The sequence below is a fragment of the Mus pahari genome, chromosome 16 (assembly GCF_900095145.1).
Source record: "Mus pahari chromosome 16, PAHARI_EIJ_v1.1, whole genome shotgun sequence".
Lineage (NCBI taxonomy): Eukaryota > Metazoa > Chordata > Mammalia > Rodentia > Muridae > Mus > Mus pahari.
This window is the reverse complement of record NC_034605.1, coordinates 27,301,600-27,316,129: the sequence shown is the minus strand read 5'-3', so window position 1 is coordinate 27,316,129 and position 14,530 is coordinate 27,301,600. Positions and strand designations below refer to the sequence as shown.

General features: G+C 38.2%; 1 protein-coding gene across 6 annotated transcripts in view; it reads left to right on the top strand.

The window, feature by feature from the left end:
- Znf322 (zinc finger protein 322) overlaps positions 1-14,100 on the top strand; it is a 15,780-nt gene extending 1,680 nt beyond the window's left edge. For 3 of the 6 annotated variants that reach the window (XM_029547586.1, XM_029547588.1, XM_029547587.1), the window contains exons 3-5: positions 5,083-5,157; positions 9,988-11,352; positions 13,175-13,742. In XM_029547586.1, coding sequence (XP_029403446.1) covers positions 10,131-11,352; positions 13,175-13,302 — 1,350 coding nt within the window. In that variant the 5' untranslated portion in view covers positions 5,083-5,157; positions 9,988-10,130 and the 3' untranslated portion in view covers positions 13,303-13,742. Of the gene's footprint in view, positions 1-5,082; positions 5,158-9,987 lie in introns of all 6 variants that reach the window. The other 3 variants (XR_003845390.1, XM_029547589.1, XM_021215589.2) reach the window with 3 other exon arrangements.
- Positions 14,101-14,530: the final 430 nt, after the last annotated feature.

Below are 14,530 nucleotides of genomic sequence, written 5' to 3'. Positions count from 1 at the left end.
TTTTCCGAGACAGGGTTTCTCTGTGTAGCCCTGGCTGTCCTGGAACTCATAAAGGAAGCATTTTAGAGACAGTAACCTGGTGTAAGGATTTGGAGAATGGGTTTGTGTTTGCCAGATGCACATTGGAGACCCAAGGATAATGATACTCCTTTTTCAGTCTGAGACTTGGCTACCTGTTGTTTTTGTAATTGTTTAACAGATAGATGTATTCTAAATGTTACAGACATTGCAGTAACCAAACGACAAAATCCTAACCATAGTAGATGTTATGCTCTAGTAGGAGAGGTGGACAAGGGAATGTACATAAAGTACATCTCTTAAAGTTGGATAGTCGAGCTGAGAAGTAAGGTGGTGTGAAGGTGCATAAAGTCTGTTAGGGAGGGTAGTGAAGGTGTGCTGCTTTTTCAGGTAGTTAAGTTTCAGATTACTTAAATTGGTTAATGGAGAAAGCTGCATGGAGTAACAGTGGTTTAGGCAGAAGAAACAACATTTTTTTGAGGTGCCTGAGAGGATGAAAATGGCAGAAAATGAATGGCAGTAAAACTTTGGATTTTATTGTAAATGTGTTAAACAGTATATTAAACTTGGGAAGTATCATATTCTGTTCTGAAGATTGACAGCCAGATCGTATTTTATTTGCATACAAAAATTGTTTCCTGGTTTAAAATTGGTTTTCTGTTTGTTTTTCTTGTGCACCATAGTTTCTTGGCCATTGAGAGCAATTGTGATGCCTTGGACTGGTAGTTTAATAAGATAATCTGATCCATCTCCAAAACTATGAGCAAACTCAGTTAAAGAGCTGAGGCAGGAATTGGAAGTTAGAAAACTAGCTTGGGCAACCTAGGGAAAACCTTTCTCAAAATGTAAAAAGGATAGGGTATATAGCTCTATGAAGTGTGTACAGCCCTTGGGTTCAATCCCTATCACCATGAGACAGTTAAAAAACAACATACTGTATTTTTGTTTGAACATTTCTATATTTTATCTCAACAAAGATACTTATTGTAGGCTGGTTTGCAAACCATATTATTTACCATGTCTGCTGATTCCATTCAATGATGAATGGTATGTAGCACCTAGAGTCTTAGTATTTAATATGTACATTATTGCTGTGCTTGAGAGCTGACGTTATTAGGATAAAAACCCCTGTTCATGTGTACATTGTACAGCTTCTCTATACAGTACAGTGTGACCTCATTCTGATACTGCCCTTTAATTCCAGCTAACCACAGTGCAGAGTTTATTCTAATCTTGCTCTTTTCTATTTGTAATTTCCTTCTGAAACTGGGGGGGGGGGGAATCTATATTCCATTATCCAACTCTGGTATACATACCAACTAGTATGTACTGTGAGGAAAAGCCCCATAACTAAGGTTCAGTAATTGTGTCTATACAGTTTGGGAGGCTGTGTGTACCTCTAATCGCAGTACTGGGGGTGGGAGTCGGAGGCAAGCAGATCAGAAAACAAGACCCACCTGAGCTATATAATGAGTCAGTTTCTAAAAAAAAAAAAAGTAAAACAAAATTTAAAAAAATTGTTGTTTTTAGCTTGAGTTTATATAATCTCATACTATGTAAGAGTTATTTTTTTTCTTCTTTTGGGTGATCATGTTATTTGTTTGAAACGAACTGTCTTTTGGTTTGTTTCAAAATGGGGTCTCAGTTTGTAGGCCAAGCAGGCTTGGAATTTTATAGTCAAGGCTAGCCTCAAATATTCACCAGTTCTCCTCATCCTCCAAGTACTGGGATTATTGATGTGAGTCGCCACACTCAGGTGTCATTTGCTTTCATGTGTTATTTTGCAGCTCCTTGGCACTGTTAGTGATAAGGGCCTAGGGCCCTAGATATGCTGCACTACAGCGCCCTATCCCAGGCCACCCATCTATTTCTGTTAAATATATATGTGTGCAGAAATGTGTTCTTAGAGAAATATGGCACTTTGTCCTTTGATTCACATCAGTTCTGTCCTCCTAGGTTTTGATCCCATTTTCACCTATCTTATGATGATGGAGTACACTAGTTTGTTATTTTTCCTAATTTATTTTTGACAAAGTTAATAAGTACATGTTTTTTTACTATTTTTAAAATATAGTTTTATAGTTTTAAATAGGGTTTTTTTAATTTCTGATTTCTTACACAAACTACAGCATTTGCTTGCATTTTAAAATTTTTGCAGTTGAATGCTAGGGAGTGGTGGCACACACTGCCTTTAATCCCAGCATTTGGGAGACAATGTCAGGTGTGTTTGAGGCCAGCCTGGTCTCAAGAGAGAGTTCCAGGACAGCCAGGGTTACATAGAGGAACTGTCTTGAAAAACCAAAACAAAAAATATTTTTAAAAATTTACATTTGGAGTTGGAGAGACAACTCAGTTGTTAAGAGCATTTTCAAAGGACCCAGGTTTGGTTACCAGTACCCACTTGAGCTAACAATAGGTTGTAACTACAACTCCAGAGGATTTGATGCATTCATTCTGGTCTCTTTGGGCGTTGCACATATATGGTGCATGTACATGGTGCATGGTTTGAATGACAATGGTCCCCATAGGTTCATATTTGAATACTTGGTTCCCAGGCAGTGGAACTGTTTGGAAATGATTAGCAATCATGGCACTGGAGGTGTGTCACTGAGGCTGGGTATTGAAGTTTCAAAATATGTCATTCCTACTTAGTTCTTTCTGCCTTCTTCTTACAGATCATGATGTAAGCTCTCAGATATTCCTGACATCATGCCTTTGTTCCACCATCATGGATTCTAGTTCTCTAAAATCATAAACCCAAATTACATACTTACTACTTGCCCCTGGTGTCTTATCACAGCAATAGAAAAATAAGATAGTGCATATACATCTGTGCAGGGAAGAAGACACATACACATAAAATATAAGTAAATCATAAGCAAACCAAAGGAAGTGGTGGGGGAGAGGCAAAACAACTTTACAGTTTGGCCTGGAGAGATGGCTCAGCAGTTAAGATTGCTTCCTGCTCTTCCAAGAGGACCTGAGTTCAGTTTCAAGCATTGTCACAACTGCCTATAATTCAGTATAGGGGGACCCTCTTCTGGCCTCTTCCTGCACCTGCACACATGTAGCATACAGAGACATAGAAAGAAAAAAAAATTATTTTGGTATGGGTGTTTTGCTGGCTAGTTTTATGTCTGTTTGATACAGCTAGAATCCTTTTAAAAGAGAGACCCTCAGTTGGGAAAATACCTCCACCAGATTGACCTATGGACAAACCTGTGGTATTTGATAATGTGGAAGGTAACAACTAAATTGTAGATGAGGCCATCCTTGGGCTGGGGGGTCCTAGGTGGTATAAGAAAGAATGCAGGCTGTGCAAGCCATGGATTGCAGCCCGGTACACAGCAGTCCTCCATGGCCGCTCTATCAGCTCCTGCCTCCATTTTGCCTGTGCTCTTAACTAACTACTGCGCCATCCATCTCTCCAGCCCATGTGCTAGTTATTGTTAACTTTACATTCTAGGTAAAAACCATGCTAGATTTTTTTTTTTTTTTTAAGATTTTATTTATTTAATTTATGTAAGTGCATAGTAGCAGTCTTCAGACACATCAGATCTCATTACTGATGGTTGTGAGCCACCATGTGGGTGCTGGGAATTGAACTCAGGACCTCTGGAAGAGCAGTCAGTGCTCTTAACCCCTGAGCCATCTCCAGCCCCCATGCTAGATTTTTGTTGGTAGTTTTTTTTTTTTTTTTTTTTTTTTTTTTTTTGAGACAGAGTTTCACTAAGTTGCCTTGACTGGCTTTGAACTTGTTCGGTGGCTCAGATAAGCCTTGAACTTTTATGATCCTCTTTATTCTCCCAAGTAGCTGGGATTAAAAGCTTCCCTCATCCCAAGGCCAGGCAAAGACCAGTATTTTAATTTATAACTAAATATATAAGAGCTAGCGAGATGACTGAGTAGTTTAGAGCACTTGTTGCTCTTGTAGGAGGTTTTGGTTCTATTCCAAATATCTATGCAGTGGCTCACAGTTCTAGGGGATTCTTCTCTGCCTTCTTTGACCAGGCATGCACTGTTTGCCCATACATGCATGCAGGCATAAAAGTGAACAAAACATTCACACACATAAAATAAAAAATATTTTTTAAAGGGACTTTGTTCTGTTCTATAGTTTATTAATTTCTAAGTTTATGTTCCTTATTTTCTTCAACTTATTATTTCTCAGTATTTGATCTAAGAAGTTTATGTTTAATTATTTAATTCTTTTAACTTTTTCTTCCAGTACTTCATACACTTAATGGTTATCTTTTTTAGAGTTGAGTCAATGAAAAGAAAATTCATTTGCTTATTTTTTTTTTAATTTTTTTGAATTTTATTTCATGTATATGAGTGTTTTGCCTGCATATATGTTTGTGCAGCATGTGCATGCCTGGGGCCTCTGCATGAGGGTATTGGGTACTTTTGAACTAAGGTTCCAGGTAGATGATTGTGAGACACCATGTGAGTGATAGGAATTGAACTTGGGTCCTCTGGAAGAGCAGCAGATGCCCTTAATAGCTGAGCTATTTCTGCACCCCTCATTTGCTAATTTTTTTTTTAAAGATGTATTTATGTATGAGTACACTGTTGCTGTCTTGAGACATACCAGAAGAGGGTATTGGATCCCATTACAGATGGCTGTGAGTCACCAGGTGGTTGCTGGGAATTGAACTTGGGACCTCTGGAAGAGCAGTCAGTGCTCTTAACCACTGAGCCATCTCTCCAAACCCTCGGTTGCCATTTTTAAGGGAAATGTTTATTCACTGTTAAGTCCGTTATGTATAAATGATCTAGTATAAAGGGTTTTTGTTTTTGTTTTTGTTTTTTTTTGTATTTGTGTTTTGCAGAAAGCGTTTTTTGTTTTTTGTTGTTTTTTTTTTAATTTTGATTTTCTCAAGACATAAAGTGAATGCTGCTTTTCATCTGTGTATTATTGGTAAGCTACATTTTTCTTCAGTCTTATAAAATGGACCTTCTCCTTTTCAGACTGCATCTCACCAGAGTATGCGGAAAAATAGATTTTTTTAAAAAAATTCTATTTTTTAATTATTATGTTATTGGTGGTTTTCTTGCATGAAGGTCTGTGCACCGTGTAGGCCTGTTGCCCATGGGAGCCAGAAGAGTGTTGATGCCCTGGAACTGGAGTTACAAAAGGTGAGCTGTCATATGGGTGCTGGGAATCAAACTTGGGTACTCAGGAAGAGCTGCCAGGTTTTTACTGCTGAGCCATCTTTAGCCCAAGGAAATAGAATTACTTTGGAAATCCATTTATGACAGCAAGTTCTTCTTAAACACTGTCTATGTACTTAGTACTACTCTACTAGGGAAAGAACACTAAAAGCATCTTTCCTATATTAAACAGTATACAATAAACTAGTAAATGAATTACAGAGTGTATTAGAGTGTGATAAGTGCTTTGGAGAAGGATAAGACAGGAAAAGTGAGGTAACTTTGTCATTGGAGATTCACAGTATTTAAATAGTGTGGCCGGAAACAACTTGATCAAGAAGTGATAAATGAAAAAATAATTATTGGGGTATTAAGATATTGGCCATACCTGGAGCAAGAACACCAAAGTCGGAAGAAAGAAAGGGCACAAATCCCAAGTAGAGTATGTGTAGAAGAGAAACAGCTTGGGAAGCCATTGTGGCTGGATCAGGTCCTGTAAGAAGACTGAGAAAGAAGTCAGGCAGTGTCACAGAGTAAAGAACACGAGTATGTAATCTAGGTTTCTGTTTTTAACAGGATTCTACTGGCTGCAGAGTAGAGAGTGTAGAGAAGGTACCAATACACAGATGGCTTGTTAGCTTAGTAGAAGTGCTATAAAAAAAAAAAACCCTGTCATCTGAGCGCTTCAGACAACCAGATTTTGCTCTTTTTTTCACACTCTGAAGACTAGAAATCCAGTATCTGTTTGTCTGGAAGTCGCCTTGCCTTACAGTAGCTGCTTTCTCACTGTCCTCAGAGCCTTCAGTCTGGCTGTGCTTCTTTGCTAACTCTGGGAATCTTCATATGACCTCAGTTAGTCATTCTTTAAAAGATCAGATGACCAAATATATCACATTTTGAGATGGTAAGGATTAGGAATGGCATGCAGTTAGGCCTGTAATAGAAGAATCGGCTAAGAAGTAATTACAATAGTCCACAGAAATAAAAGTGGTTTGGACCAGATTGGTAGCAGCAGAAATTGATGAAAGAGGTTGGATATGGATTTATGAATTTTTAAATGAAGGCAACAAATTCTTGACACCTTGATCGTGAGGTATACAACAAAAGAGAATGCAGGGTGATCTTCCAAACTTTTGGATGAATTGAGGGCTTTCTGTCAGTGTAAAGAAAGCCTTTGCTTGCTTACTTTGACTGTAAGGCAAGACTAGATTCTAGACGGGTACTAGGCTCTCTTTTCTCTAAATTCAGCCTCATAAAAGAAAGTAGGAATAATCTCTGATGTTTTAGGGTTAGAGGATTGAGTGTAACAGGAACAAACTATGCTTTTTGCTCAAGACATTGTTAGTGATTTTTCTGATAACTTTCCTAAAAGGCCTTTGGTGAGTAGACAAGCAAATGAGTTGTTTGCTGTGGCTTCCTCCCACCAGGCAGTCCCTTAGCACTCTGACACCACTGTGCAACAGTAGACAAAGTGAACTTTGATTCACCATCTTGGTTAGAAAAACATATAGAAGTATCTGCTTATGTGATGAGAGTGGGGATTTTATTGTCTAACAAGGATTCATTTGATAGGTGTATTTTCACTTCTAGGATACTAGCAGATGAACAGAGAAGAAGGGCTTAGAGTGTGAGGAATTTCTCTGTGATGCCAGGAGACATCTGAATGACAGCAGCTACCATGCAGAATGTTGAAGATCTGGACACAATCACTGTCTAGTACAACTATGTCTGTGCTATTTAGTTCAGGTTTCTCAAAGATTATTTGCCTCTCGTTATACTTGCTAGCCTTACAGCACATTGGTGTCTCACTCTGACCCTCTGTAGCGCAAAGCTACAAAAGCTACATTTTCTACACATCTGTTTGCTTTGTATTCAGCTCTCATATTCTTCAAAGCTAAATTTTAAAACTTTTTCAAATGACTTTTGGAACACTGGCATCTATTTATAGGTATTTTTTTTTCTATTGATTAAATTTATCACTCACTGCAATAAGCAAGAGCAATGTCTTTGCTTTTCATAAGGAAATAATAAAAATTGCTGAATGGAAATTAGAAAACTGGAGTTAGTAAATTGATGAAATAAGTCATCTATTGTCTCATTAGCAGAGGTAAACATGACCCTATGTGCCCCTGAAATCCTTTTGGGGTGTTTTCTCCAAGTTCTGCTCTATTTTATTTTTTAGTATGCTGTATTTGGTGAGCTTTTCCATTTGCTAACATGCCATTTTTTTTTTTTGTATGTGAGTTTTGATATTTTTTCATTTACAGTTTTATATGTAGGCTCTAGGCCAATATCTCTTTCTTGAATATTTAGCCTTTATGATAAATTGTGAACACCCTTCCTAGAAAAATAGACTTAAAATGAGCAACAAATGATTCATAGGTTATACAGTAGTCTTTAGGTGCCAAATCAGGAGATCTGTTGTAAATTTGAGAACTTTGCATATACCAGGTATTGTCCTAGGTGTTAAACAGCAGTAAACAGACTGAATAATAGTGATGGAAACATGTGTGGGGATTCTTGTCTATTAGGCTCATAGTCAGCATAGAAAAAAATCAAATAGAAAGATGGAAAGGGTGTTATGTGAGTTGGGATGGTGCATAAGGTGGTCTGAAAAAGCCCCAGTGAGAATGTGTAACAGTCGAGCAAAGATTTAAATGAGGTAAGAGAGCAGCTTTGGAGACAATCTAGAGGAGAAGTCCTTAGGCAAGGAGGGAGGGAGGAAGAGACGAAGGACATGAAGACCCTGAAATGGAAATAGTTCTGCTTTCTTGAACCATGACCAAGACCAGGGTGACCAGGGTAGAGGAACAGTACAGAAATTACTCAAGCTGGGAGCTAGGGGTCAAGTGTCCTTGGTGTTTGTAGGTTTCTAAAGGAATCTGGGTACAAGTTAAGGGTGAATGTCTAATTGGAATATGTATGTTTCAGAAACTTTTCTTTTGGTGAGTTCTAATATAAAGGAGAACAAAACGGGAAGAGTGGTTTGAGGCTGAGGTGGTTGAGAGAAGTTGCTGGTTGTGCTTTTTGTTTTTATTTTTTTTATTTTTTTATTTTTTTTAAGAAGAGAGAGGATATCCTCTTTACTAACTAGAATGATCCTGTAGAAAGAATAAATCAATGATGCAGAAGAGTGATGGCAGAATGGCTATCAGGATGCAGTTGTGAAGAAAGCAGATGGAACCCCAAACATAGATGAAAATTTATGGATTGAGCAGCAGCAGCTTGGCATCTTCAGTGAGATAGGAAGCAGTCTGCTTCAGCATACCTGTAGGCAGTTTGCTAGGTGCTGGCAGTGACACAGGGAGGGCTGCTGTTTGGCCTTACACTGATGAGTGCTTCAGTGTTGTTCTGCTTTCTCACTTTGATTCTCTTAGTAAAATAAGGTGAAGAGTTATATTTACATCACTAAATAAGTCAGTGATGTTTTATGAACAAGGTTACACAAGACAATAAGTGTGAAGGGCTGGGAGGATACTCATCTTCAGTTCGTTCACTTCCTAAACAAGTGGACTGCTTATCAGACCTGTCCTGACTGCCCAGCTAAAGGAATCGAAAAGAGCAGCCCAGGTTAACCTTTTGTTTATTTACTTATGTGTGTAAATGTGTGCACATCGAGGGCAGAAGAAACCTGTGGGAATCAGTTTTCTTCTTTCCCCATGTAAGCCCAGGGGATCAAGCTCAGGCCAATGGGCTTGCTGCTTCTCACTGAGCCATCGTTCTGGCCCAGAGCCCTGGGTTTCAAATTGCCAGGTTTATAAAAGAATGAGTTCCTGTTGGTAGTTTATCATATGCGATGTCTATCATGTTTGTAATAGCAGAGAAGAAAACCATAGATTGAGCATCCCTCAATCCAAAATTTTAAAATATGAAGTACTCCTAAATTTGAGGTATTTTGAGTCAAACTGATGCCATGAAAATTTCAAATAACTTTATTTTAGTCACAAAGTTATTAAAAATATATGAGGGCTGGTCAATGGTTCAGTGGGTAAAAATGCTTGCCATGGAATTTGACCCCTAGGGTGCACATAAAGGTGGAAGAAAAGAACAAACTCCTCAGAGTTGTCCTCTGACTCCAGTCATGTGCTGTGGCACGGGCACAACAACAAGACTTTGTTTTTAATTTAAAAATACTTTATGAGGGGCTGGAGAGATGGCTCAGGGGTTAAGAGCACTGTCTGCTCTTCCAGAGGACCCAGATTCAATTCCCAGCACCCACACAGCAGTTTACAATTGTCTGTAACTAGTTCCAGGGCATCTAAAACTCTCAAATAGACACATGCAGGCAAAAGCACCAATTCACATTAAAAAACAAAACAAAGCATTTATGAATTTATCTTCAGGTCCTGTGTGTAAGAGGAGTATGAAATCTGAATGAGTGTTGTGTTTAGACATGCATCCCATCCCCAGAGCAACTCTTTATGTATATACAGGTATTTCAAAATCTCAGATCCAAAACATTCTGTCCCCAGGTATTCTGGATCAGGGGTCCGTGTAGAATTTACAATTTATCCTTCCCTCTCTTTTCTAGTTCTCTCCCTCCCTTTCTTTGCATTTACTCTGTATGTGTAGGGGTAGGTGGGTGTTGAATGGCACCAGTGTGGATATTGGAGGACATTCAGTTCTCGACTTGTACCATGTAGATAGATTGTGGGAATAGAACTCGGGTCATCAGGTTTATTAGCAAGCACCTTTATCCACCAAGCCATTTCTCCAGCCCCAGTAAAGAGGTTCTCTCAGTCTTTACTACAGTGATTTGGCTTTGAGGCTTCTTAGTGATAGAAATATAAATAATATTTCTATTTTGTCTCATAGGTTTGGAGGTACCAAGTAAGGAACTAATGTATATGATGCTGGAAATTTTTAAACACAAACTGCTAATGAATGAAAGGCTTAAAACAGATATATTTTTGAAGTTATCAGAAAAATGACAATGAAAATAGGGATCAAGAAGACCGATGGAAAACCACTTAGGAGAGAACCATAGAAGATGTACACTTCAGAAGAGAAATGTAACCAGAGAACTCAAAAAAGGAAAACATACCATGTATGCCCTCAAAAGGGGGAAAAAGATTTATATTCGTGTACATGAGATTACTCAAATAGATAATCAAATATATCAGTGCCTTGAACGTGAACAAAACTTTTGTGAAAACTTAGCACGAATGTGTGAGAGAACATATACTGAGGAGAAACCTTATAGATGTGATATGTGTGAGAAAACCTTCATCCAAAGTTCAGATCTTATTTCCCACCAGAGGATCCATAATTATGAGAAACCTTATAAATGTAGCAAATGTGAGAAGAGCTTTTGGCACCACTTAGCCCTTTCAGGACACCAGAGAACACATGCAGGTAAAAAGTTTTATACCTGTGACATCTGTGGCAAGAATTTTGGTCAGAGCTCTGATCTGCTTGTCCACCAGCGAAGCCATACAGGTGAAAAACCTTATCTGTGTAATGAGTGTGATAAATGCTTCAGTCGAAGTACAAATCTCATAAGGCACCGAAGAACTCACACAGGTGAGAAACCATTTAAGTGTCTGGAATGTGAAAAAGCTTTTAGTGGGAAATCAGATCTTATTAGCCACCAAAGGACTCATACTGGTGAAAGGCCCTACAAATGCAATAAATGTGAGAAAAGTTACCGACATAGGTCTGCCTTCATTGTGCATAAAAGAGTTCATACTGGGGAGAAGCCGTATAAGTGTGGTGCCTGTGAAAAGTGCTTTGGCCAGAAATCAGACCTTATTGTACACCAGAGAGTCCATACAGGAGAAAAACCATATAAATGCTTGGAGTGTATGAGAAGTTTTACCCGGAGTGCCAACCTAATTAGGCACCAGGCAACTCACACTCATACTTTCAAATGCCTTGAATATGAGAAAAGTTTCAACTGTAGCTCAGACTTTATTGTGCATCAGAGAATTCATATGGAAGAAAAACCACATCAATGGTCTATGTGTGAGAGTGACTTCCTCCTAGGTATGGACTTCGTTGCCCAGCAGAAAATGAGGACTCAAACAGAGGAGCTCCATTATAAATACAGTGTATGTGACAAAAGCTTTCATCATAGCTCAGCCTTTCTTCAACATCAGACAGTGCACATTGATGATGACTACATCTGTAATATGAGTGAAAAAGGGCTTGATCTCAGCTCTCANGCATCGGAAACCTCACGTATGTCTTGACAAGTCATGTAACCTTAAAAATATATTTATATATCAGAATTCAATAAGTGAAAGACTCCTAGGTAAATTTCAGATTACCCTTAGATCTCAGACTTCATTGGAGTTCAGAGAGTCTACAGTCTTTGGAACTGTAAGAAAAGTTTAAATGCAGAGAGTGGCCCTGTCAGGACACCTTTATTAGCCACAGTTGTAAAGAACTCCTCAAATGCTCTGGGTTTTGGAAACCCATCACAAGATTCATACAGGTAGGAAGCCTTACAGTGCAGTATGAGAGCTCTCCAGCAGTGTTAAGTCCTCATTTTTACAAGATATTTCACACCAGAGAACAACCATATAAATGTTTTGTATTGGCAGTACTTCAGACAGTGTGTATGTCTTATTGGATATCAGAAAAATCACCCTGGGGAGAAGCCTCAGACATAAAAGGAAAAAGCTTCTAAAAGAACTCCNACTTTCTTACCCCTCAGAGATGCCATACTGGGGTAAATGGATATTTGGGTGTGGCAAAAANACGTGTTGGAGAGTCATACTTGGGTTTCCATCCTCCTAGACAAAAATCAGAGGAACAATAAGTATCTGAATGAAGAAAGCTTATTAATTTTCAGCTCTTGGAGCATATCAGGGAACTTACATTAGTGAAAACCCGTACATGCATTGTGTCTGAGAAGCTAGAAAGAAGCTCTTATTTAGCCCAGAGAATGAATTCTACGGAGGAGTTGTTCCAGTAAGAGATCTAATTGTGGGTGAGAATCTGTATATATGCTGTTCATAGTTGAACTACATTGTGGAAAAAAAAAAACAAAAAAACAAAAAACAAAACTAGAGTTGTATGGAAATAATGTCCTAGCAACCCAAAAGCTTGTTCTGGAGGAGCTGGGGCAGGTCTATGGATCTGGAGGGTAACTCAGGTAAAGATGCTTTTCTTTTGTCTCAGCCAATTAATGATTGCTTTAGTTTCACTTCAAGAATTTCATAAATCCAATAATGGAAAGAACTGTAATCTTGTGTATAAGTAGGGTGTGATTTATTGTTAGAAGAAAGCAGTGCTTTGATTTTTGCTTTCTGTTTGGTTTTCTTGTTTCTTAAAATCTCTTGGCTAGAATGGGAATGGTGTGTTGCTAAGAAGCTAAGGAGTACTTAGTTTGGGTTAAAATTCTTAGCTTCCCTTTGGCATGATCCACCTCAGCAAAAAGCAGAACACTCAACGCTTAGTGTTGACATCTGCCCTCAGAATTGTCCTAAGATGTCCAAAATTGACCCTAAAATTTCTTTTTGAGTTATCATCACTGGGGTCATTGAAATTTCATATTTATAGATTCATTCATTTTCACGTCAAAATGACAAATTTTAGGATACTGGTTATGATGATATTATAGTATTCAGGATTTTGTGACTTGCTTCATCTCTTTTAGTGATAGATACTTTAACAGAAGGAATAGGGGGCAAGTTGTAAGCCAGAGAAAGTAGAGGAGCGATGCAATGAAGCATTTTTTTGTTTTAAAGATTTATTTATTATACATGAGTACACTGTAGCTGTCTTCAGACACCAGAAGAGGGCGTCAGATCTCTTTACAGGTGGTTGTGAGCCACCATGTGGTTGCTGGGATTTGAACTCACGGACCTTTGGAAGAGCAGTCAGTGCTCTTACCCACTGAGCCATCTCACCAGCTTAATGAAGCATTTTAATAGAGAAACAGGACACTGATTTTGAGGATCCTGACTCCAAAGCTAATGTCCTCCTTCAGTCTATTATCCTGATACTTGCAGCAATTAAGCTTCATAATGACATTTTTTTTTTCCATTTATTTCAGTTCTATCAAGGAAAGAAAAATACAGTTTAATCCCAGGGAAAGGATTGCAGTCAACACAATATAAGGTATATTCTTGTTTGGAATGTAGGATTCAAATTGTTAGAAAAGTAGTCAGCAGATTGACCTGAGGTTTAAGGATAAATATGTGTTTCCAGTCCACTGGGGTAACTGATTGTCTTTCACACTCTTTGGATAGCTCATGACCCAAGCATCTGTCAAATGGTCACTTCTCATTTGCTTTCTTTGACTTAAAAGACTTAATACAAATATATCAAGTTCCTGTATATTTGAGACTGTATAGAATTATAATTATTTTATTGTTAATCAATAACTGTCCTGGTTTTATTGTAAGCTCTTTAGTGAACTCTTGAGGGTATTAGTGTTTGGAGTCACAAAATGTTTCTGGTGCTACCTTACATGTGACTGTAAGCTCTCGCCCTGATAATTGTTTGATAATCATAATCCTAAGGGCAGTGAATTTAGCTCAGTAAAGAATCTGGTTCAAGTATTTTTCCTTTTTAGAAAACTGATTGTGTCAGTTGTTTTGTTTGATTTTGTTTGTTTGGTTTGGTTTGGTTTTCTGAAATTGAGTTTTTCTGTATAGCCCTGGCTGTTCTGGAACTAGCTATGTAGACCAGGCTGGCCTCAAACTTACAGTGCTCCTCCTGCCTCTGCCTCCCTAGTGCTAGGATTAAAGGCATGCTCTACAACCACCTGTCTGTGTCAGATTTTTTGATCTAACATGTTCCAGTAATTTTATAAATACCTTTAGTACTATGAAAAATTATCCATTGTGATAAATACACATGAGATGTATATTTTCCTCTTTGGGGAAAATCATGCCTATCACTAGTAAAAGTTTAAAATTGTGATACTTAATACTGGGTGTGTGACAATGGCAGTTTAAAAAAAAAAAAAGGTTATTATAATAGAGACACCATGGAGAAAGAGACAAACTTAAACCATCAGTAGGTTGGTGATTTACCCTTCCTTCAGCCTGTCTCACTAGTAATTGTCTATAGTTTGAAATTAAATTAACAGTGGACCATTCCTCAAACAGAACTTTGAGGATGTNAAACAGGCCTGCGGCCTTTTAACTGTGGTAAGAAGGTGTTGGTATTACATAACATAGCCTGAGGTTGGAGAGGACCACTTAGGAGCCTGTAACCAAAGCTAGAAGGTAACTTCTGGGATGGATGGAGGTCCCCTTGAAGTAGTGCCAACGCACATCTACCTCAGGTAAGTAGTCAGAGTAACTATTTCAAGATTTCCGACCAAATGAGATAAATCATGTTCCGTTCCATGTACTCCTCTATGCCTATTGGTTTTTGTTTGTTTGTTTACCTTTAATTCTTA